Source organism: Parambassis ranga, unplaced genomic scaffold (genome assembly GCF_900634625.1).
Source record: "Parambassis ranga unplaced genomic scaffold, fParRan2.1 scaffold_200_arrow_ctg1, whole genome shotgun sequence".
NCBI classification, from domain to species: Eukaryota; Metazoa; Chordata; class Actinopteri; family Ambassidae; genus Parambassis; species Parambassis ranga.
This window is the reverse complement of record NW_021144751.1, coordinates 16,030-41,126: the sequence shown is the minus strand read 5'-3', so window position 1 is coordinate 41,126 and position 25,097 is coordinate 16,030. Positions and strand designations below refer to the sequence as shown.

Below are 25,097 nucleotides of genomic sequence, written 5' to 3'. Positions count from 1 at the left end.
TTTGTAGCCCCGTCGAAAATAAACTCGGGGCAAAGCTGTCGTAGTTCGACGGTTGTTTACATGTGGCTTTTGTATGCGACCCGGACACTGTCCCTGTGAACCTGGAAGTATCACAGAGCTAGTGGGATTCACTAGCCGTATTTGCGTTCTGACCTGAGCCAGATGTAAGCCAATCCGACTACATCTGTCATTGGAAAATTACACACCTTTAATATTTTGGCGAAGATAGATGACATTTTAATAATAGCAATTGTGTGTGTATTATGATGAAAAGAGGTTATGGACTAAATTTCTCTAGCAGTCAGTCTAACTGACAGTGTTTCCCAAATGCATTAATAGAAGCACCTAGTATTTACATCACAGAAAATAATAACAAAACTGCTTGGAAGTCTTGGCTACTAAATCAATATACAGCTATAATAATATAGTTGGGGATTAATTAAGGTGTAGAAGGGGAACAACAACAAAGCTGCCCCAGTCTCTAATGGAACTCTGACATATTTTTCTATCCTGTTAAGTTGTGCACATTTAATCTCTGATGACAGACCAGAAACAGCAAGGATGCCTATTTCAGAGGAGTCTACAGGATAGCTAAAAAATTATCTTTTTTTGTGTACTTCTTGTACATGACATAGTATAGTCCCTCATAAAGCAGAATGTTTTGCACTAGAACAATATCATTATCAATTTTCATGCAATTGTCACCATATGAGGTCTTAATAGCAACACCATCCATAAAAAGTTGTTTGAACTGCTTTACAGTGGTGCCCATTGACTGAGGGACTGGTCCTTCTCTGTGCTGCTGTTTGGCAAAGGTCTTTTGTTTCCCATCATTCATTTCAGTACTGTCCAATTCAGAGACACGCCTGATTACTTGTGACAAAGGGCTGTGTGGTTTCCTGACCATTTTTTTTAATGTTTGTAAATAATTTTCAAAAGGGAATCCAGAAATGAGGTCTAAGTGACCATGAACTTTGACGTCGTCACTGAGGTGAACTAGACCGTGTACATTGTATACCACAAAGTGGCTGCCATATAAGTGACTGAAATGTTCCACAAATGAGAAGAGTAATGTACGAGCAAAATCATTTAAAACAAGACATAACGAAGGACTAGCTAAAATGTGAATGGCCACCGAAAGCAACATGAAATTACTAGTAGTACCCAGTAGTACCCATCCACAAATCTAAAAGTTTGCGTACCACACCAAGACACACCAAATGCATGTAATCGAGGGGGAAACAGCTAACCATACCAATACTCAACTCAGAAAAAGGTGAGTGTCCCTGATGATGATCTTCATCCCTACAACTTTGGAAATGCTCATCAGTTCTACAAACAGCATGCATATCTGGGAAAGTCATACGGTGGTTTTTGTAAACACCTGACTGAACACATTTGTCACATCCAGAATAACCAGTGTGAGATTTGATGGCTTTAATGTAAGCTCTAGCTGGAGCATCACATATGACTGAACTTATTTTGATAAAATATGTCTTTCCAGCTATGACAAATCCATCTGCACACTTTTTTAGCTCACTAACAAGAGCCGCCAAATATTCTGCCAAGGAAGTTGGTTTGGATTGACCACAGAACAGCCCAATCACTACAGGTCTTTTTAAACATCTAGATCCTGTAACATGCCCAAAATGGCCAGAACTGAACACAGGAACTTTTAAAAGTGGTAACCCATCAATATTTAACTGTAATTTAAACAAGTGTCTATCCGGAACTTTGCTTGATAATTTTTCAAAACTCTTAGTAAATGAATTTATGACTCCAAAATCGTAGAAAGAACCACCGGCTACATTTTCCAGATCGTAATTTGTTTTTGTTTTTAGCAAAGACCGGCCATCCTTTGGAAGGAAAGGATGATAAAACCTGAGTATGGAGAGAAGTGCTGAGAGAGCAGCTAAAGATATATGAAACCGAACTGCCCAGTCTGATAAATCAGATTCTAGGTTGGAATGGGAAACCACTGTCATCATCAGAACTTTCATCATGTTCAATTTCATTTCTCACACCCTCTTCAGTCATGTCTACATCACACAATTGAGAACTGACAGATGAGTTTTCGACATCATTGTCCTGAGCTAACTCTGTCTCAAAATTGCCAGATAAGGGTTCCAAGGAATCAAGGGTGGCATTAACTCTTCTAATGGCTCTTTTGCGAGTGTTTCGCCACTGATTGCAAGCCATTCTGCACTGAAAACAGAGAGAGAGAGAGAAGAAAAAACACTACATTTAATAACTATAATCACGTCAACACAACTCATCTAATCTATATAAACATTTTATTTACTGTTTGCAAACTTTCCTTCTTTTTTCCTACTTTTCTGTTTGTCATTTAACGCCTCTCGGTTATCGCGTTATTGATGGGCTCCACACACTACACACTCATTGGATCAGATTTAGCATGTAAGCAAGTAGACTCGTGTGATAGGGGGACAAACAGCCAATCCCCGTTCGTTGGGATTGGCTGTAGCTCTTTCTATTGGTCAAACGAGGTATCAATCGAAAGCTTAGGGCCGGGGCTTTTACAACGAGCCATCTTTGTGCCTGTGTGTAAACATTTGGAGCAGCAGGATGAGAGGAGGAGAAGAAGAGAGATAACTTTTGAATTGCAGCGATAAGACTGCACTCTTTTGGTAGCCAGTAACATGTTTTTGACAATTTTATTCACTCTCTTTTGACACTTTCTGACAGAACAAGACCGGTTTTGTTGCGATGTCGCGTATGTATAAGCTGTACTAGAAATAACAATAAACAATCTCAGTCGACAGTTTAAATGTCTTGGTTTTCTTTATATGGGCTTTAGTGTGCCCTTCAGTGTGATAGAACCCCTTACTTCTGAAAAAAGACAATGAAGCAAACGTTCGGCATTGTGCTCTCTGTGTAGTGGTATTTAGTGGTATTTAGGCATGCATGTTTGACTGGTGTTAGCCGTTAGCTGCTTGCGTACATAAGACATTGTGACAGTAGGTAATTGCTAACGTCGGCTATGTTTACAGCAACATAGTCTGTAAATGAAATATTTCGACAGGATAACATAACCGAATGTTGCTGAGTACGAATGTAATATTTGATATCTACAATATGTATTATATGATGTAGTACCTGTCATATGCATACAGTTAAAACTCCGTGTCCACGGCCTAAAGTTTAACTTTGAAGTTTACATTTGAACTGTTTTGGGAAATCGAAACGTTTAATAACCCCTTTAAACCCTGGCCATATTAAAAGAAAAAATCACCTAAAAAGACATTCCGAAGAAAATGAGGAAATGCACCACAATAATAATGTGCATATGCATGTTCTTGGTGTCTAGGGACATCTAGGGACCTCAGAGAATGCATTTCCAGTGTTTAAAATATTGTGTCTATTAGTATGCCTGAGTAAATTAGAAAAAACTACAGGACAAATGTAACAATTTTATCCTCGCCTGAGTTTTTTTTCCTATTTGACAGAGGAAAACATTATGCTAACAATGATTCTATGTACACAGATGCCATTGATCACATTCAGCTATTCTTGGCTACAAATATACCAAATTTGATAGAATTTGAACAAAGAGCCAAGCTTCACAAAGGTTTTAGTAAGGATATCACCAGGCGGACACTCAGTTTTGGCACAATTTGGCACCACATTGCCAAATAGGTTACTATAGCTATAGCTAGCTTACTCATTTCCAGTGGAAACTGTGGAAAATACAATTATATCCATTTCACTAGTCTATTGCCATCTACTGGAGCTTTGGGTATGAATTTACCTTGCACTTCATCAACTTCTACCATTATGCACAGTGTAAAATCAATAGAATTGATTTTGTCTCCAAATAGAGTAGTTTTTATTATAATAACTAATAACTAATGTACATTAATGAAAGTCCAACCAATATTAGGTAAAGAAAATAAAATAACAACAAGGAGAGGTGATGCCTCAGTGTTGAGCCCAGATGGGCCTGGAACCTCACTTTCCTCTTCTCTTCCCTCTTGTTGGCTGTGAAAATAATAACAATTATTATATCTGTAATTGCATACATATTGAAATACACATATTATGTAAATAATATGTAAAGACAGTATTGAATAGGATTGAATCATCCTTCTTCTCTCTGTTCAGCTGTTCCCTTAGGGGTTGCCACAGTCAATCATCACCACTATCCTCTGCATCCTCCTCTCTCACCCCAACTACCACCCTGCTGTCTACTATATTGTGTACACGTATATATATAATAAATCATTTTATCGATCAACACGGATATTAGCAACAATAGTTTACACTTCAAAATAAATGTACAAACTTACTCAACTTACTCAAACTGGGTCTATCTTTCCAACGTTCAACGTTGCTGGCAACGGGGTCGAACGAATCCGGAAATTCCTGCCGTTGAAATTCTGCTCCATGCCCCTCTCGTCACGGTATCATGAAGAGATACGCTAGCTACAACCTAAAAAAACCTCTGACACTTACTGAAACTCACTGAAAGTCACCGAAAGTCACTGAAGCACACTAAAGCAACTACAACCTCCACAAAACACATACGCGTAGTTAGCTAGCGTTAGTGTTGTTGCGTCTAGTCTTTACACAGGGATTTTACGTCAGCTGGGTATTGTAGTCCATTAGATTTTTTTGTACCATTCGATTCAGTAGCTGTCCTCTTTCATTGGACTACAAACATGGCCGCAACCGTGGCAGAATTTGATCAAATTTGAAGTAATAGTGCCTGTACGTTTTCGGCCCTTCGGCGGGCCATCGGGTTAAGGAATTTCGGTGTCATTTTTAACATGGGAGTCTATGAGAGAGCCCTTCAACGAGGGTCATCTGCCAAATGTATCTCCTACAAATTCAAGCTACAGACTCCATTTAGTCTTAAAACGCTCATTGATGCTCTATCAAACTTGTATTCAGAATTTTCTAATTCCGAATCATTTCCGCATGCCAGACCTTAAAGTTGGAGTGGTTTTTGAGGCCTCTCTGCTGTTACCATGGTGACAGGCTGACACACAGAGGCATACAAAGCTCCTGAATTGCTCTGATTCTCCAGCAATTCAGAGCAATCCTTCACATCAGCATTCAAAGCACTAGTATATATTAAGATAGTGTGGTAACTGATTCAAGCTACTGAAACCTGTTGGAAAGTTTGGAAATGATTTGCAGGCTTTTCATATCTGAATAAACCACAATGTTTCATATGAAAATTGAAAAACAAACATTTGTTTTTAAATGTTCTATGACGTATCATGATGACGTTTTGGTATAGAGATATATAGATGAATGTTGATTTCACCATAGAGACGTATCAACAAAGCTTCAGTCTTTTGGGACACAACTCACCAACCTGAGTACTCACCGTTGTTTTTCTGTAAAGAAGTTGCATTTCCTGCAAGAGAGGATCCTTTCACCTCATCATCCTTCACTGCAGTAAGTAACAGCTCTTCTCATCTCTAACCCTCCTAATGTCCAAACTTCTTTTAGAGAAATAAATATGAACTAGAAAAGCATTTCCTGAAGAAAATGCAAGTTTGATTGCCGCAGCTGAAGCATTGCTTTGAACGCTGATGTGAGTGATTGCTCTGAATGCTGGAAATCTGCAATCTGAACTTAATTTGCTGAAACACAGTTAAGATTTAGAAAGATGAAGCTCTTATCTGGAAAAGTAGAAAATGTTTTAATATTATGAGATATGAAAGAAACAGCTGAAGACAAGAACAGTATGAAGTCACTAGGTTGATGCCATGGCAATCAAACTAATAATAATAAAGACGTAGAAGAACAAGAGTTTGATTGCCTAGCAACGGCAATCAACTAATAAAGACGTAGAAGAACAAGAGTTTGATTGCCTGGTTTGGTTGCTGGGCAACCAAACCAGGCAGGAGGCAGCAGGAGTGTATTAAACTCTCTATCATAAGATTACAGTGTTAAAATGTATTAGCGATGTTAATGCTGCAAATTTCAGTGTTCTTGTAAGCCTGTTGGTAATTTCAAACCTTGTTTTATCTCGTATGAAGGAGGTTTATGTGTAGCTGGAGCAGGAAGCATGCCCGTGGAAAGGACGACGGAGTTCCGAGCCGAAGAGCTCTACAAATATTACAAGGTTTATGAGACCATCGGCTCGGGTAATTTCAGGACTAAATGCAGTTTGTGTCGTTTCGTGTCATTTCTATTGTGTGTTAAAGGACGCTGTGTTTTATTTAGGAGGCTTTGCTAAAGTCAAGTTGGGTCGTCACATCTTGACAGGAGAGAAGGTTGCCATTAAAATCATTAATAAAAAAGATCTCGGGGTGAGTCTGACTGAAGTGTACAACACAAAACTTACACAAACCATGACCTCAAGCTGCAGGACCATTTGAAAATGTACAAAACAAAAAAAAACACGGCTGTGTTTACATCACATTTAACCGATGTTGAAAGCACCTTCACTTTCTAACTCTACAGGATGACTTGCCTCGTGTGAAGCTGGAGATTGAAGCCATGAAGAACCTGAGTCATCAGCACATCTGTCGGCTGTACCAGGTCATAGAGACCTCCACCCAGATATTCATGGTGCTGGAGGTAAAGGTCGAACAGACAGAGATGATGTGTGACTCTGAATAAAACAATCTTATGTTCATATTTGCCTTCTTTGTAGCACTGCCCAGGTGGAGATTTGTTTGACTATATCATAGCAAAGGACCGTCTGTCGGAAGAGGACACCAGGGTGTTTTTCAGACAGATTGTGTCTGCCATGGCCTACGTACACAGCCAAGGATACGCACACAGAGACCTAAAACCAGTAAAAGTCTCATCATACAGCCAGATACCACAAAATGTTTGTCTGGGTTTGACTACACTTGATTCTAATGTTTGTGTCTCTGAATCTTAGGAAAACATATTGATTGATGAGGATCATAACTTGAAGCTCATTGACTTCGGCTTGTGTGCCAAACCTAAGGTACATCATCAGATGAAAAAGTCTGATCTTTAAGGTAAAACTGTCACATACTGGTCTACATATCACGTTTCCTCTTTCTCAGGGAGGTTTGGGTTATGAGCTGATGACATGTTGTGGGACCCCCGCATACGTTGCACCTGAGCTCATCCAGGGCAGAGCTTATATTGGTTCAGAGGTAGGACATGCATACTGTTGAATGTTAACATGTAGAAACCTTTGTGTTTACATTCAGGATCTCCACTAAAAAAGATCAATTATTACCTGCCTGCTCTGCTGCGTCTGCCTCTTCTTGGTTTCTTGATCTTATTCACTGGTGCATGACTCGGTACAACTGAGCTTGAAGCTGAAATACTGCTGTGTAATGTGTAACCTCCAGGCTGATGTATGGAGTATGGGAGTGCTGCTGTTCTCTCTGCTCTGTGGAGACCTGCCCTTTGACGATGATAACTGTGTAGTCCTCTACAGGAAGATTACAGTAAGAGCTCTGCTGTGTGTCCAGCATATTGGTTGAAGTTATGGAGGTGCTGCTAAATAATTTGTGGCCATGACCGACAGTCGTTGTTTTGTCTTACAGTCTAAGCTAGTGCCGGAATATTGTTTGTTTTTCCTGAAGTGTTTGTGACGTGGATATTTTTTTTCAGAGGGGGAAATATGACAACCCACACTGGCTCTCTCCAGGGAGCGTCCTTCTCCTCAACCAGATGATGCAGGTACATTTCAGTCAGTTTGTTTGCTGTTTTATTTGTGTTTTATCTTGACCTTATCCTTTTTTGACACAAGCAAGGTAGAATGGGGTTCTTGTCCATATTCCTACATGCATCATCTACAGATGTTGAAAGAACATAAAATATAGAAAATAGCCAACTGAAAAAAGGTCCAGTGGAAAAAAAATCTCTGTCACTCACTAATTGATTGCTATAATGGGGATATTATCATTGCCCAACTTGCCATTTATTGATGTGTCCATTTCACCTTGCAGAACACAGGAAGTGCTTGTTTACTGTAGGCAACTAACATTGGGGGAATTCAGATCTGTTAACTAAACTGTTTTTGTCAATGGAGTTTGACGGTTTGATTCAGTGTGGTGTCAGTTCCCTGTAGGAAAACCCTATCTGACATCAAGGAAAAAAGGTCCTTCTTCAAAGAAACAGAGCCATCCTCTTTTACAATGTACACTTAATATCTTTATCTGTAGTAAAGCACAGTAGTCTGTTTTGGGAATTTACAATATTAATATCTATCTCACATAAATAATCAGTTTCTGAACTGTTCTTGTATTATAGTTTTAGACACAGTGTACATGTTGAATTGCAGTGTCTGTGTGTGTCCTGTAGGTGGACCCCAAGCGTCGTGTGACTGTTAGACAGCTACTGGATCATCCCTGGGTGATGAAAGACCACAACAGCCCTGTGGAATGGTACAGCAGGCAGCTGGTAAAGACACAAGAGGATCATCTATAACAGCATGCATTAGCAAACATTTAAACCACACAATTACAAACACTTAAAGCTTTTGCTTTCGATATGTGTTCTCTTTGGTAGCTTGTTTCTTTTGGTTTCAAATCAAAGATTCGTCGATTTCGAGGTTTTTTACTGAAACAATAACATCCTTGTATTATATACTCAACAATATTATTTGTTGGAAATTGTTGTTTTCGTGTGTTGACATAAAACTAGAAGTGTCCCTCTTGGGTCTTTAATGGATAGTCCTGGTCTTTTTTTTTGTAGCTTGGTCACATAGATGAAGACTGTATCACTGAGATGGCAGTGAACATGAAGCGATCGAGAGAGAGCACCACAGCGCTTGTGAGGGAGGTGTGTGAATTCACTACACTGTAAAATCTGTTTAAGAGATCTGTGTGCATTTTTTTGCATGGTTTCTGATGGATTTTAAAACATCTCCCCTCCCACAGTGGCGTTATGACCACACCACAGCCACCTACCTGCTGCTGCTGTCAAAGAAGCAGAGGGGAAAGCCTGTCCGCCTGTGTCCTCAACCAGCTGTCTATGATTCCTCCTGCTCTCCGCTGCACCAGGGACTACAGGTCAGACTCTGGACCACTCCAATATACTCCACATATTTAGGGCTACTGCCAGGTGGATGTTCTTCTTGTACTGATTCTCTGCACCTAAATGTTGTTGTGGACCTTTTTTCTTGTGTTCATTTTCAGACAAGAGACGCATTTCAGTTCAGCGAGGATGAAGATGCTGTAATTGTGGATTCTATGGACTTTTGCTCAGATTACATTGATGATTGCCCTTGGGTTTCAGTCTCACAGCATACACCCCAGGGGGTCAGAGGTCATCCAGATGAAAGAACAAACAAAGACATGGTATGTGAAAGTTGAAACAAAAGCAGGAAGCAGAAGGAGGAAGGGTGGTTGGGAGACCTGATTGTCAGACAGTCTCTTTGGTATTCTAACATTATGCTATGATGCTGCTAAGAAGACCCTTATTTTGTGGTATTTGATTGTTCACAAGCAAAGGCAAAAGGGGAGGGAGCTGCCATGGTAAACCTTGGCTAATGCTTCTGCAAGACAGCTTCTCTTGGTCTATAACCATTTACCTGTCTTTAAAGATGACAGTCATTCCCCATACAGTGACTAAATGTTGTAGAGAGAATGAATTTGGTGTCCAGCTGATGTGCTGTTCAGACAGACCACACATTCAGCATGATTCTGTCAAGAGTAATGTACTCATACCACTTTTCTCATGTTGGATTCCTAAAGAGGCTGGCATCTCCATCAGTGGAAAAAAGGTGTGCTTACAGCCCAACCCCAGAGAGGGGGCGGAAAACGACACCACACGCCAGGAGAAGAAGGAGAGGGACCAAGAACGAACCAGTGAAAACAAGGAGAATACTGCTATCCAAGAAAATCAAAATGGAACCAAACCCACAGCGGTCACACCCAAAGGTAGGAATAATTTCCTGGTTACAGATAATGCAGAGCTTCAGGACTAGTACAGTTTATTTGAATACTGTAATTGTTTGTTGTTCCAAACAAGGGCTTGAAGTACCGTCCCTATTAGATTAGATTTGCAACTGCCCCTCTCCACCCCCCCCCCCTCTTTCCTTTATCTATCCCACACTCACAGTCTCATGCAGCTCTCATAATCACAAGTGCCACATCCACATGCCACACATTTGCAAGTAAATTGTCTTCTGGTAATAAACTCATTTTATTTGGCCATTTTTTTTATCCCAAAGCCACTCATATTTCTGTGATTTAGCTGTCATTATGTCAGAAAATGGACACACACTCAGATTCACTCACACTTATCACTGTCAACTCAAAGGTGAGGTTATAATCAGGAGGCTAATTCTATTCACCTATCTGTAAATGGAGGACACTAATGTGAAAAGAGAGTCATTAAAGGCTTAATTATTTGTCATATTGACGTCTCTGCTCAGATGTCCAGCCTCATTTGTTTCTTTTGGCTAAACTTGCTTCCGCTTAGCTGGTTGGTGTTAAAGCCTCGGACTCTGGCTCAGCCCTGCTTTCTTTACAGCCTCCCACTCTCTGAGCTGCAGTGCAGACAGGCTACCTGTGACATACACACACCATGGTCTGTGTGTGTCTGTCCCTAGGCATGTGCTGTGACAGGTGTAGCTGTCTCTTTCCTTTGCTCACTGTCCCACGTGGGCTGTAGTGACATGTGTTCTCTTGCCACTAAAACCCATCTCTCTGTTGTGTGTGTGTGTGTGTGTGTGAGAGAGAGAGAGCGAGTGTGTGAGACTCATTTTGCCTTTTGTGTTTACAACTCTAATGCCAAAAACAGCCAGTCATATGCATAACAGCTGTTCTTACAGTTTAACATTTGATTCCATCCCATGAGGTTTTGTCCTTTTAAATTACTTAAAACTGGGATGAAACATTCACTCCATAATATCTTTTTTTTCAACACTAAAAGTTTCCTAATGACTCAATTTTGTATGTTAGTAGTTGAACCACACCAAATAATAATAATGCTGGTACTATTAATATAGAACTATTGACTCTTGTGTCAAAAAAAGAAAAACAGTGCCAGAAGGCTGAAATGATAAATTTATGAGACCAGAAAAGCAGCAGTCACAGCTTCCTTTATATTGGAAAATGGCTAACTAGATTCTTTACTTTTTTGATGTGTAAATGTAGGTGGTGATAGTGCAACTAAGGAGCTGAATAAGAAGAGGGCAGCAGAGAACAAAGATGCTGCAAACCTTGAAATACTGGCCTTTAGTCCAGAGCGAAGGTGAGTGCTCTACAAGATGAGTGAAGGGACGATGTCCTTACACGTCTTTGGTCGGCCAATCAGACCGAAATGGGGGAAAAAAAACAAGAACATGTGAGTCACAGGTGACAGAAGTTAAGCTAAACTGTTTGCTTTCCAGGCCTTGTTCTCTGGACATGGCCGTCACAGACAGTGGGAAGAAGAAGAGAGCAGGGAAAGTGTTTGGTTCCCTGCAGAGAGGCCTAGATAAGGTGATCACTATGCTCACCCCGAGTAAGAGACGAGCCCATCAGCACGGCCCCGCAAAATCAAGGTATAAGCATGGTGAAACAACAGACCTCACCATAATTTCTTCATTTTTCTTACTTCAATAAACCATGTTCATAGAAAAGCTACAATGATAAACTTTTGTTGATGAATGGCTGTCTCCTTCCAGGATCAATACAACGTGACTCTGACCAGTCAGACCAATCCAGACCAGGTGCTCAACCAGATCCTGTCCATCCTGCCGGAGAAAAACATCGATTTCCAGCAGAAGGGGTTAGAAAGACATGCTGCCTCCCTGCCTTTTTTTCATAATGCTGCTCCTCCTATCAAATTCAGTCATTTTACCATTATTTACTTCACCCATCATTCAGGTACACTCTCAAGTGTCAGACCTGCAGTGACTTTGGAAAGGTGACCATGGCGTTTGAGCTAGAGGTGTGCATGCTGCAGAGGCCAGAGGTCATCGGAGTGCGCCGCCAGAGGCTGAAGGGAGACGCCTGGGTCTACAAACACCTGGTGGAAGACATTCTCTCTGCATCCAGTATCTGAATGATGCACTTTCCTGACAGTAGAACTGCTGGTTTTAAGTCAACTTTAGCATAATTGTCAGCAACATGACGTTTCTTGTTAGAAAAGAATGACTGATGCAGGGAGCTTTTTTTTTTAAAACATAGACTAGAATACTGTGGTATGTTGTGCTGATTACATTTGGTATTAAGCTGAGGAGAGAGAGAGAGAGAGAGAGAGAGAGGGAGAGAGAGAGAGAGAGGAGAGAGAGGGAGAGAGAGGAGAGAGAGAGAGAGAGAGGGAGAGGAGAGAGAGAGAGAGAGAGGAGAGAGAGAGGAGAGAGGGAGAGGAGGGGGGAGAGAGAGAGAGAGGAGAGAGGGAGAGAGGAGGAGAGGAGAGAGAGAGAGAGGGAGAGAGGAGGGAGGGAGGAGAGGAGAGAGAGAGAGAGGGGAGAGAGGGGAGAGAGGAGAGAGAGAGAGAGAGGGAGAGAGGAGGAGGAGAGGGAGGAGAGAGGAGAGAGAGGGAGAGAGGAGAGGAGAGAGAGAGAGAGAGAGCAGAGAAAGAACGGACAGACCTCAGCTCATACAGAGGATGTGGACAGCAGTGATTTTATGTTCTGTTATTTAAATGTTACTTATTAAATTGTATATTAAATCGTTCTTGTCTCTGTGTTCTTAAACTCTTCTAACCTTGTTACATATGTGTTTCACCTATTTATAATTGAAGTAAACTTTTGAACAACTTCTCAGTGACCACAGTAAATCATTTATTGTGTGTGTGTTGTGTTATGTACAATATTTACAAAGACACAGTTTGAACATTTCTAACTATTTACCAGTGGGCATTATGAAAATGTACAGTTTATTATTTATAAAGATCAGCAGAAAATACTATTCACAAAGAACATATATATAAATGTTTGGCTGAGCAGGAGTCCTTGGTGCTGGCTGGATGATGCCACGGTGAAGACCTTGGAGTCCTCTGGCTGTGAGTGGGACATCATCTGGGGGGGGGGGTGTCTGTCTCCTCTGTCCACCACATCGTCCATCAGGGTTTGCAGAGCTGACGATCGGCGGCTGCCATGTTACTAAAGATGTTTTTAAAAAGGGCAAAAATAAAAATAATAACTTCAACAGAGCGGCTTCCAAAGCAGCTTAAAATATGAAAAGCTATAAAATATGTATCCTCACCCTCCAAAGGTGATGATGGTCAGTACACCTCCTCCAGGACAGACAGCTGGTCCTGCAGGGAGCCCCACTCTCCTCCACCCAGCAGTAATTCTCTGGTGCAGTGACAGACCTGATGCTAATGACACATTAAAGCAGTGGTTTCAGGGTTATTTGCAGGGTTCTTACACATTTAGCTATTTAATTTAAAGTATTAAAATTACAAACAGACCCTGTATCAAGTCTTACAATTGAATCAAATATAAATTACATTTAATCATATTTGTCTATCTACTGGTTATATATCTAGCGTTTGCTCAGTAACTGGTGTATTAATTATGATCAATAATATGGTTAAACAGCAGCTTACCGTCACCTCCCCACTGCGCTCTCCCAGCCTGTAGAAAATGAGCCGTCACCGGTTTTGCTGCCGCTGGAGCCGCCTCTCCTCTTCCTCCAACAACAAATAAATATATTAAAATATTCCAAATGTCTAAATCCACACTGTTGTCCCGTTTGTTGTGTAGTCCGTGTTGTGTCGCTGTCGCTGCTTTTGTTTTTCCCGGGGCAAAATTTATGACGTCGCGCCACAATCAGGAAGTGATTTGAAGGCCAGACCGTCCCATTTACCAACGGTGGAGGATCCTCCGGAGGATCCTCAGGAGGACGCGGCCTCCTGAGACCGCGTAGGCTGCGTCCTCCGAAGGATGCAGACCCTGAATTGGGACACAGCTACTGTTCCACTTTTCAAACAAGCATGGACTGAACTGCTCCAGGCTGAGTTTAGGAAACTTAGCGCCACCTGTGTGAGAGGAGGGACAATGACACAACTGACAGTGGTGATTACACGTGATGACAGCAACTTCAGTCCAGCTGTTGTCCACACTCAGGCTCTGATCCTCCACCACCAGCCCAGCAGGAGGTGTTACCACCAGTGAAATTATACCGTATTTTGACTTCTTCTATTGCCAACCTTCACCTCTGTCTTAAATGATCGTACCACCCTAACACCCTTTCTCATTAGGGTTAACCCCCTCCTCTTTATCATCAGCTCAACCCACCATTACCCTTCTTCCTGCTGGGACACACAAGGAGAACCTGCCAGAGAGAAATGCTGATCAGCTGCAACACACAGGCATGACAAATGTGGCATTTTATCAGGTAGGAACATCATTTATTTCACATTATATACTATGTTAAAGACCTAAAATCGTGTCCATTACAACTGCACAAAAATACTGAAAACAATGTTTAACATGTAAGTGAAGGCATCTCTTGACACCTTTCACTGCTCATTTTCTTGGAGGTAAAATGTTCAAACACTGTCACCAAGCTAAACTATCACCATCAATCTCTCCACCAACGTGAAGTGAAGCCTGGAAGATGAACAGACGGACGATGACAGAGTATAAAACACACCACTGCTCCATCGACTGGATGAATAATACATTTAAAGTCAAGTAATTTTGTCTCTATAAACACAGAAATCATTTTATTTTGATCTTTTTACAATGTCAGAAAAAACAAAAATATGACACTGAAACCAGAGAAGAAGACATGAAATAAAAACAGACGCTTCATATAACCATGTAAAACAGAGAGTTGTAAACACATGTACATAAAAAAACATGACTGTAAATGAGTAATGCTTTGCTTGTGTATGTTATTCAATTAAGTTCTACACCTACAGGGGAGAATAATAACATCCGCACAGATAAGATAAAATAAGATAAGATAAGATAAAACTTTATTAATCCCGAAGGAAATTCTTGTGCCAGAGGTATCAAGTCACAATAAATGCAGTTAGAGTACAGAGTATAGGTATAAGTGTCACTATAATCCAAACTAAGAGTACAGTACACAGTATGAGCACAATATATGATACCTGGATACAAATATGGAGATGTAAGGTGCTAAGTAAACATGATATAGACAAGTGGAGGGAATGACAGTGATGCCTGACATGAATATCTAGCGCTTCTCCCTACAGAAAGGGGAGGAGTTATACAGTCTGATGGCCACTGGCAGGAAGGACCTCCTGTGGCGTTCTGTGCTGCTCCTCGGTAGTCTCAGTCTACCGCTGAATGTGCTCCTGTAGGACAGCAGTGTGTCGTGCAGGGGGTGAGAGGTGTTGTTACGAATACTGAGGAGTTTCCTCAGTATCCTCCTCTCCGTCACCTCCACCACAGACTCCAGCTCCACTCCCAGCACCGAGCCAGCCTTCCTAATGAGCTTGTTGAGTCTGTTGGTGTCGGCCGTCTTCATCCTGCTGCCCCAGCACACTACAGCGTAGAAGATGACGCTGGAGACCACCGAGTGGTAAAACATCTGCAGCATGGTCTGGCAGACGTTAAAGGACCTGAGTCTCCTCAGTAGATACAGGCGACTCTGTCCCTTCCTGTATATTGCCTCTGCGTTTGTGGACCAGTCCAGTTTGTGGTCAATGTGGACACCCAGGTATTTGTAGCTGTCCACAATGTCCACGTTGGTACCCTTGATGCTGACCGGGTTTGGGAGTGTCTGGTGCTTCCTGAAGTCCACCACCAGCTCTCTTGTCTTTGTGACATTCAGCTGCAGGTGGTTCTGTCCGCACCACTCCACAAAGCTGTCCACCACACTCATATACTCCGCCTCCCGACCTCTGCTGGTGCAGCCCACAATGGCAGAGTCATCCGAGAACTTCTGCAGGTGGCAGGACTGTGAGCAGTGTCTGAAGTCCGATGTATAGAGTGTGAACAGGAATGGAGACAGTACCGTGCCCTGGGGTGCCCCCGTGCTGCTCACTATCGTGTCCGAGACGGTGTTCCTCAGCCTCACAAATTGTGGTCGACCTGTAAGATAGTTAGTGATCCAGGTGACCAGTGGGGTCTCTACCTGCATGTCCAGGAGCTTCCTATTCAAAAGGGCAGGCTGCACGGTGTTAAATGCACTGGAAAAATCAAAGAACATGATTCTAACAGTGTTACCTGCCTCCTCCAAGTAGGTGTGTGCTCTGTGCAGCAGGTAGATGATGGCGTCCTCCACTCCAATACGGGGCTGGTAAGCAAACTGCAGGGGGTCCAGCGATGGTTCCACAACAGCACGCAGGTGTTTCAGGACCAGCCTCTCCAGAGACTTCATCACATGTGAAGCAACAATGGTCTGTAGTCGCTGTGTGGCTTGGATGTTTGGTCTTGGGCACAGGAACAAGGCATGTTGTCTTCCACAGGGCAGGGACAGTCATCAGGCTCAGACTCAGGGAGAAGATGTGCTGGAAGACCCCACACAGCTGTGTGGCGCAGTCCCTGAGTACTCTGGGGCTGAGTCCGTCCGGTCCTGCAGCTTTTCCCGGTCGTAGGCGACTGAACTCCCTCCTCACATCTTCTGTGGTGATGGTAACTGTGGACACAGAAGAGCAGAGAGAGAGATCTGATGGGGGAGGGTGGGGGGTTGTTAATGGAAGGTGGGGTAAGGGGGGGGGCAGGGTGATGTTATTGATGGGGAGGTGAAACTGGTTAGTATGGTTAGGGGGAGGGGGAGGAGGAGGAGGTACATTGTTGTTATCGACAGGTGTTAATGGTGCATCACAGGGAGGGGGAGGGGGAGGGTGGTCAGGGAGTGGACTATCAAACCTGTTGAAAAACAGGTTCAGTTGGTTGGCCTCCTGCAGATCTCCATCCATCAGCTGGTCGGAGATCCTATTGTGGCCGGTGATGGTTCGCATGCCACTCCATACCTCCCTCAAGTTGTTCCGGGCAAGTTGGCTCTCCAGCTTCCTCCTTGCCATCTCCAATCTTCTCCTTCACCTCTGCCTGGGCCCTCCTCATCCTCTCTGTCTCCACTCAAGAAGGCTGTCTTCTTTCTGTTGAGTGATGCCTTGATGTCCTTTGTCACCCATGGTTTATTGTTTGGAAAGCAGCGTATTGACCTGGTGGGGATTAGTGAATCTGTGCAAAAATTAACATATTCTGTGATACAGTCTGTGAGTGTGTCTACATCCTCACCGTGAGTGTCACAGAACACATCCCAGTCAGTCACCTCAAAACATCCCTGCAGGGTCTCCAGGGCTTCCGGTGTCCACCTCCGTACAGTTTTGGTGGTCACCGGCTGCCGCTGTACTGCTGGTATATACTGGGGTTTGAGGTGGACTAGGCTATGGTCTGATCTGCCCAAGGGAGGGAGAGCTATGGAGCTGTATGCCTCTTTAACATTAGCATACAGTAAATCTAGAGTTTTATTTTCTCTTGTTTTACAGTCCACAAACTGCTTGAAAGTGGGCAGAGTTGATTTCAGATTAACCCTTTAAACCCTGGCCATATTAAAAGAAAAAATCACCTAAAAAGACATTCCCGAAGAAAATGAGGAAATGCACCACAATTATAATGTGCATATGCATGTTCTTGGTGTCTAGGGACATCTAGGGACCTCAGAGAATGCATTTCCAGTGTTTAAAATATTGTGTCTATTAGTATGCCTGAGTAAATTAGAAAAAACTACAGGACAAATGTAACAATTTTATCCTCGCCTGAGTTTTTTTCCTATTTGACAGAGGAAAACATTATGCTAACAATGATTCTATGTACACAGATGCCATTGATCACATTCAGCTATTCCTTGGCTACAAATATACCAAATTTGATAGAATTTGAACAAAGAGCAAAGCCTTCACAAAGGTTTTAGTAAGGATATCACCAGGCGGACACTCAGTTTGGCACAATTTGGCACCACATTGCCAAATAGGTTACTATAGCTATAGCTAGCTTACTCATTTCCAGTGGAAACTGGCTGGAAAATACAATTTATATCCATTTCACTAGTCTATTGCCATCTACTGGAGCTTTTGGGTATGAATTTACCTTGCACTTCATCAACTTCTACCATTATGCACAGTGTAAAATCAATAGAATTGATTTTGTCTCCAAATAGAGTAGTTTTTATTATAATAACTAATAACTAATGTACATTAATGAAAGTCCAACCAAATATTAGGTAAAGAAAAAAAAATAACAACAAGGAGAGGTGATGCCTCAGTGTTGAGCCCAGATGGGCCTGGAACCTCACTTTCCTCTTCTCTTCCCTCTTGTTGGCTGTGAAAATAATAACAATTATTATTATCTGTAATTGCATACATATTGAAATACACATATTATGTAAATAATATGTAAAGACAGTATTGAATAGGATTGAATCATCCTTCTTCATCTCTGTTCAGCTGTTCCCTTAGGGGTTGCCACAGTCAATCATCACCACTATCCTCTGCATCCTCCTCTCTCACCCCAACTACCACCCTGCTGTCTACTATTGTGTACACGTATATATATAATAAATCATTTTATCGATCAACACGGATATTAGCAACAAACAGTTTACACTTCAAAATAAATGTACAAAACTTACTCAACTTACTCAAACTGGGTCTATCTTTTCCAACGTTCAACGTTGCTGGCAACGGGGTCGAACGAATCCGGAAATTCCTGCCGTTGAAATTCTGCTCCATGCCCCTCTCGTCACGGTATCATGAAGAGATACGCTAGTAGCATCGGTCAGTCTTTTGGCTTGCCAGAAAGATGCCAAAATGCAACCCGAATACGTCACGATGCTGTCCCGCTCTTTACACAATCTTTGGGTTGACTTGACATATGCCATAACTCAGCCATATGATGGAATACCGTTGGCGCCTTTTGATGTATTAAGGTAAGCCAAACCACACCACAATGAAGCCAAATGCCAGGGTTTTGGCAAAAGACATATGCCATAACTCGTGTCTTTTATGGTAATCCATAACCATGCCAAAGTTTGGCCAAAGCCTTTATGCTGTGCCAAAACACAACCAAAAAATGCCAGATGTATGCCAAGCCACAGCCAAAAGGTTTGCTATCTGGGTAATGTATGATGTCTGTGCATGTTTGCTCCTCTCTCTCTCTCTCTCTCTCTCTCCTTCATCCTCTCTGTCCTGTCTCCCTCCACCCGGCCGACTGTCAGCAGGAAGGTTCTTCCTTATGAGCCGGGTCCTGTTCAAGGTTTCTTCCTGTTAAAAGGGAATTTTTCTTGCCTCTGTTGCTCTTAAGGGGGTTCAGGCTCCACCAAAATGTAGGCAATAAGTTCTTCTCATGGAGTTCAGTCTTATCTTTATTTGTGCCTACCATATATTATCCTTTACAGTGGCTCCTGTGCTCTTCCATTCCTGCACTACATTTCTGGGAGTGGAGACAGACAGTCCAGACCTTTCACATCATTTCTGGTACCCTTCTCCTAATTCATGATAATGAATTATCTTTGTTTAGGTCAGCGGAGAGCTGTTTAGAGGCCCCCATGTGTACTCTCTAAGAAAGAACCTAGGACAAGTACAGCAGCAGTTACCTATGTTAAACAGCTTTTTCATGATTGATTCCAGCTGTCTTTGTAATGAAGATCTAACAAGCTAATCAAAGCAGTTTTGTGCTTCAACCTGCTTTATAAACCCCTACAGGTCTTGAAATGAATGTGATAAAAAGGGTGCCAACACTTTTGCACATTACATTTTTTACATTAAATTTTATTATAATAAATCTCTACTCTAAGGATGTCAATCTGGAAAACACTCAGATGTCTGCATCTCTGGAGGAAACAAACCTCGTCGCTGTGATCTTCTCTTAGGAAGGTAGAGCAAATTATCATGAAATGATAGGGGTGCCCAAACTTTTGCATACCACTGTAATCATGTTTTCAATTAGGATCTTATGTTTAGCAAGTATTTGACAGTGGTGGAACTGCTGTGTCTTCCTATCCAGGAGTTCGATGGCTCGTCACCAGAGGTTTCCAGAGGTTCCACGGATGTACTGGTGGCTTGTGAGCAGCATGAGAACAATTGAAGAAATGTGACAAAATCACAGCATTCAAAACTTTTCAGATCCTTCTATGTAAGTGAGTTTCTGATACATCGGAATTTTAGAGTGTAGTTTAGAGTGCACCTCAGATTTTTGGGATCTAATGTACTTAATACTCGAACTCTGTTACATGCATAGGCTACTTTGTTTATTTGAACTCAAACTTATGTTGACATGGATAAGAAACATCCATCCAGGCCTTCCTCAGGTGGACGTGTCCTCTGACTTCCCTTGTTCTGCAGACTGGCTTTTGTTGCTGTCTGTTGGGAGGAACCAAAAAAACATACAAATTACTTCCAGATAAACACAAACAAATGATGAACATGATCTCACACTAACTTCGGAGAGGAACTTTGTTTGAACTCACCCCCTTCAATATTCCTCATCGGAAGACTCCTCTGCATCACACTCACTGATGAGTCAACACAGACACAGCCATCAACTTTTACATCATTTACTGACAAACATGAAGCTGTCAGAATGAAGTGATCTAAAGTCTGACCTGTTGACAGCAGCACCTTCTGGATCTTGAACCAAAGTGAATTCGTCTGGATCAGAGTCCTTTCTGCATCCTGTAAGAATGATAAATATTATAGAAACAAACTGTATTTCAGGTTCAGAAATGAAAACATGTACAAATATTAGTGAGAAAACACAAGCAGCGGTAGCAGACTTTAGATCTGAGGAACGCTTGGATGGTGAGCAGCTCATCTGTCTTCTGTTCTACTAAACCCAGGTAGGACATGATGTTGTTGTCGGTGACGCTTGTGGAGGAGCCCACCATGTCATCAATCAGTGAGCGGTCACACTCTAGGCTGGAGAAGGTGCTGTTTACTCCTGTGAGAGGGAGGAGTATCAAGTATTCGAGTATCAATGTTCTAACTGATGACTCGATTTAACAGCTGGAAGTCACAAGGTTGTGAAAAAAACCTGTTTTAATCTGTTCCAGGACTTTGCTGATGATGGTGGCTTGGTCTTCATAATCCTCTGCCTGAGACTCGGCCTCCTTTAATCTCTCCTGGACGTCTCTTAGCCGAGAGTCATAATCCTGCTCCTGCTGCCGACCTTTGGCTTCAGCCTGCTCCATGTTTGTTTGGATCTAAACTCATTCACAGCACAAATACATAAATAAATGACCCAGCAAACCACTGTCTTCAATGTAATTCAGAAGGTTGCAGCAAGGCAACTGGACTTGTAGAATTTCTACAGGTCCAGTAGCTTTGCTTTAACCAACTGAATAAAAATGACCCGGATGACTGAGAATCTTCATCAACAGGTTCATTGTAATGTGTGAGACCTTCAAATCAAACTCACCTGGCTAATTTCATTCTTTAATACATCAATCTCTTTGTTTTGCTCGTTCACCAAATTGAAGAGAGCAAAGTTCTCCTCCTCACCTACAGGGGGAAACAACATACAATACATAATACAGCAGGGAGATACAGTGTGTTTCCATTTAATGAGACCCCCTTCTGACTGGAGAAAGTTGGTCTAGCTAGAGCGGGATCAAATCTGGTAGTTCAATCTTTGGTAGTTCAGTGGATGTTTTACACATGGCGTGACCCAGATACTGTCCCCATGAACCCAGAAGTATGATGTCGCTAGCCACATTCGTGTTCAGACCTTAGCCAGATTTTAGCAAACCCAGCTCAATCCACCTCTGTGAGGTGGATCTATCTAATCCAGCTTTAACTGGATTTTTGTGCTGTTCTGATTGATTACACAAGACTGAACGGGGTCTGAATGTACTCATGTACAAATGCAAGAGGATTATAATCCTGACATAAACTGTGTGCAGAATATGAGACTCACCCTGGATGAACCTGGTCACCAGCAGGTCCAGGTTGTCCTCTCCTGTCACAGTCTGAAGTTTCCTAAACATGTCCTCCAGAACGTCCAGAGACACGTCCTGTGAGTCCCCCCTCCTCTGCTCCTTCAGCTCTGACACTGAGAAACACAAAACACATCAGATTCACATCAGTGAGGCGCCAGTCTCATCTTCATCAGCAGGGTTAGCATTAGCATCACAATGTTATGTTTATCATTCATTATTCTCTTTAGTCTTAGTGCCTGTATTCACAATGACACAAGGACACACAAATGTGTAACTGTATTGTATGTGCAACATTATTGCCTGCTACATGAATTCTACTGAGAAACACATGTTGTTTGTACTTTTGTCCTTTTCCGCTGTGGCTTTTTGCATTGATGAAAAATGAATGATACAATTATTGGAACTGTTAGCACTGCTAAAACTTTAGACACATTAGCTACAACATCATGCGGGCCGCCTGCCTCTTACATTGCCTGGTTCCCATTTTGTGGTCGCTCCTCTCGCTGCCCTTGACGCTCATGAAGTTCTTCAGGCTGCTCTGCTGTGCAATAACCCGCTCCAGTTCCTTCATCTCAGCGTTAAAGTGAGCGTGTTCCTTCTCCGCTGTCTCCCTCAGCACGGTCAGCTTGGACTGAGCCTCCACCCTTATGTATACCAGTTCCAGATATGAGCTGCAACATCTCAGAGGTTTCCTTCCATTTAACACAACTGGCTGTCTCAGGAGCTCACCTTTCTTCGTTAGCAGCGCTGATCTGGTTGGTAACTTCTGCGTTCTTCTTGTGGAGTTCCTGCAGTTCCTGCGATACAAATATATCTGCTAATAAAGTGTTGAAGGAGAAATCAACAATGTGCCCATGGTGATGATATGATAAGAGTTGTAACCTTGTTCAGCTTGTTGTGTTGCTGCTGGAAATGGTGACGCTCATTAAGAAGACTCTGCAGCTTCTCCTTCAGATGGCTGTTTTTTGCTAACTGCTCATTGAGTTTAGTGGTGGCCTGGACAGAGATGAACATAAAGTAAACAACAGAATGGCTTTGTTTTGTTTGTTTATGCTGTAGCAATGAGTTTGATGACTCACTCTGTGCAGCTCTCCTTCCACAGATTTCTGAGTGCTCTGTACCTCTGACCTAACACAGAGACTGACAGCTCCTCTTCTCGCTTCCATCATCTCGGACTCCAGGTTTGAAATCTGCCCGCATTAAAGTCAAAAGTAAAAAATATGAATCAACATGAAATGATGAAATACATACACGATATACAGTCAGACCTTTCTCTGCAAGTCCTTTTGTTTTTGCCTCTCTCTCTCTAGCTCTTCATCCAAAGCATGGTTATGCTGGAGCAGCTTCTGAAGACGCTGGATGTCCTCAGTCTTCATCTCTTTGCGCCTCTTACACGCGCTGAGCTTTTCACGGAGCTCCTCCTGCTCCTTCAGCAGATTCTCAATCTCCTGCCTTCATCCAAGTCAACATTGATCAGATATACAACAGACACACACACACAAATACAGTGTGTGAGTTACAGTATGGTAAGTGCGCTCACTCTTGTTTGTAGATTGGTCTCTGGGTCCTTGCGGTTGTAGGCCTCATGCTCTCTCTCCATGGTCCTCACTCGTCTCTGCAGGTCCTCAAGTTTGGCTTTCCTCTAACTCTGTTTAAAAACGTTATTTAACATTACAGATATTCAACCAAACAACAATACAACTGATAATAATTACAAGATTTAAAAACAAAAAAACACACATCACCTGTGCCACCTGTGCTCGAGGACGACCTTCTTCGAGACATGTTTACACCAAATGCAGCCAAATCTTTAAACAAGAAAACATGACGAATGTCTTAATGGAATATCCTTGTCCCTGTCACGTTTCCTATTTAGTCTATTTAAGATATTGAAATCTAATTTTAAATACACAGGTCATCAAAATAACCAAAATGCTAACGGTGTTACAGAAGACATCAAATATTTAGCTTGCTCGTACTTAGCTAACTATATCAGGTGTGTGAAATGTGTGTGTTGTGCTGTGTAAGAATAAATAAAAGTTTATCTGACCAGCTGTACGCTTGGGAACCCACCGAAGCTTGCAGGACACCAGTACACCGCAGCGGCAGCTGTCTGAAGGTTGTTAGCAACCGTTGCTAAGGAACACGGGACAATCAGGCCCTGCTCTCAGGCTGTCAGGCAGCGGCCTTCAAGGTGCTCCGTATGAAATTAACACATGAGAGATACTATATGAAATGAGCCTATTTTATAATATGGTAAACAAATATTAATTAAAAAGTGAATTTAACAAAATACAAATGCTCATAAAAATATAGATGATAAATATTTAATCGACCAGTCATCAATACAGTGTTTAACCACCTCATTGTTGTTAGGTAATGGTGTAAACTGTACATTATGGTGTGTCCTGGTTCAGTCCTGCTCTTCACTACACTGTTCATCCTGCTTTGAAATTGAGTGACAAGACAAGAGAAAAAAACAAGAGACAAATCACCCAGAATGCCCCGCGCTTGTTCATTTCTGAGATTGTTGCTACTAAAAACAGCTTAGAGTGAGCTAAAGATTGATTGTAATTCAGTAGATTGCAACTGCAGCTGCAAGTTTTCTGTCAGGGTCATTGTTGTCTCTGGAATTCCGCACCACAGACCAAAATGAATCCAAAAGTGGACACATGTTGTTTTGGCTGTGAAGTTTTTTAGAATTGTACATTCTTACTGTGACCACTAGATGGCACCAAAGCACTTCAGCACCAGCATCTCTGCTGACACGCCTCTGTTTGCTGTTATGATAGTAAATGTCAGCATGTCCTGGGTGTCCAAGCACAGATGTAAGAGCTGCAGAATAATACAGCACTACAGAGTTCATTTCAGTCGACACCTTGTTGTTGTCATGCACACGTCCAACAGCTTGTAGCTGCTCACATTTTATTAATCCACCTTGCTGAGCATGAAGGCTGGGGGCCAGCAGGTCAGTGGGAGAGGACCATGGTTCAAGTGACTGTAAGCTTTCTTGCTGAAAGAGTTATGTCAGGAAAATAGTTTTACAAATGCACACATGGCTGCCTGAATAAATATTAATATTTATTAAGTATTAAGTAGTTTTTATGTATACTTTTATAGCACATATGTGTGTTCTAAACGAGGTGACGAGCTACTCCTTACATGAAGCCTTACTATACTATACTATACTATACTATACTATACTATACTATACTATACTATACTATACTATACATTTACACTATGTATACTTTGTTATGCTATAACAGATGTCTTTGTTCTTGCTGTCTTTCTTTAGCCCACATTTCTTTCTTTAATTCTCACAAACACAAC

General features: G+C 42.0%; 1 protein-coding gene, 2 long non-coding RNA genes and 1 pseudogene across 3 annotated transcripts; 1 reads left to right on the top strand and 3 right to left on the bottom strand.

The window, feature by feature from the left end:
• The first annotated feature begins 6,040 nt into the window (after positions 1-6,040).
• On the top strand, positions 6,041-11,973 carry LOC114429671 (maternal embryonic leucine zipper kinase-like; annotated as a pseudogene).
• A 7,853-nt stretch (positions 11,974-19,826) lies between these two features.
• Positions 19,827-21,299, bottom strand: LOC114429669 (coiled-coil domain-containing protein 114-like). Its single transcript, XM_028398352.1, has 4 exons — positions 21,245-21,299; positions 20,861-21,029; positions 20,658-20,767; positions 19,827-19,889 (listed from the first exon to the last, which is right to left on the bottom strand). Exons 2-4 carry the CDS (start codon positions 21,015-21,017, stop codon positions 19,827-19,829), a joined length of 330 nt encoding a protein of 109 aa, XP_028254153.1. The 5' UTR covers positions 21,018-21,029; positions 21,245-21,299.
• A 528-nt stretch (positions 21,300-21,827) lies between these two features.
• LOC114429674 (uncharacterized) lies at positions 21,828-22,556 on the bottom strand. The gene is made up of 3 exons (XR_003669880.1): positions 22,494-22,556; positions 22,233-22,408; positions 21,828-21,877 (listed from the first exon to the last, which is right to left on the bottom strand). It is a non-coding gene; the product is annotated as an uncharacterized LOC114429674 (long non-coding RNA).
• A 372-nt stretch (positions 22,557-22,928) lies between these two features.
• LOC114429672 (uncharacterized) lies at positions 22,929-23,839 on the bottom strand. Its single transcript, XR_003669878.1, has 5 exons — positions 23,815-23,839; positions 23,510-23,572; positions 23,305-23,412; positions 23,033-23,216; positions 22,929-22,954 (listed from the first exon to the last, which is right to left on the bottom strand). It is a non-coding gene; the product is annotated as an uncharacterized LOC114429672 (long non-coding RNA).
• Between the last annotated feature and the right edge of the window lie 1,258 nt (positions 23,840-25,097).

Coding starts and splice junctions, on each gene's coding strand:
- LOC114429669 (XM_028398352.1), bottom strand. CDS start 21,017: ATGGAGCAGGCTGAAGCCAAAGGTCGGCAGCAGGAGCAGGATTATGAC. Junction 20,768..20,860: donor CCTGGAACAGATTAAAACAG/GTTTTTTTCACA, acceptor TCCCTCTCACAG/GAGTAAACAGCACCTTCTCC. Junction 19,890..20,657: donor TCATGTCCTACCTGGGTTTA/GTAGAACAGAAG, acceptor GCTGCTCACAAG/CCACCAGTACATCCGTGGAA.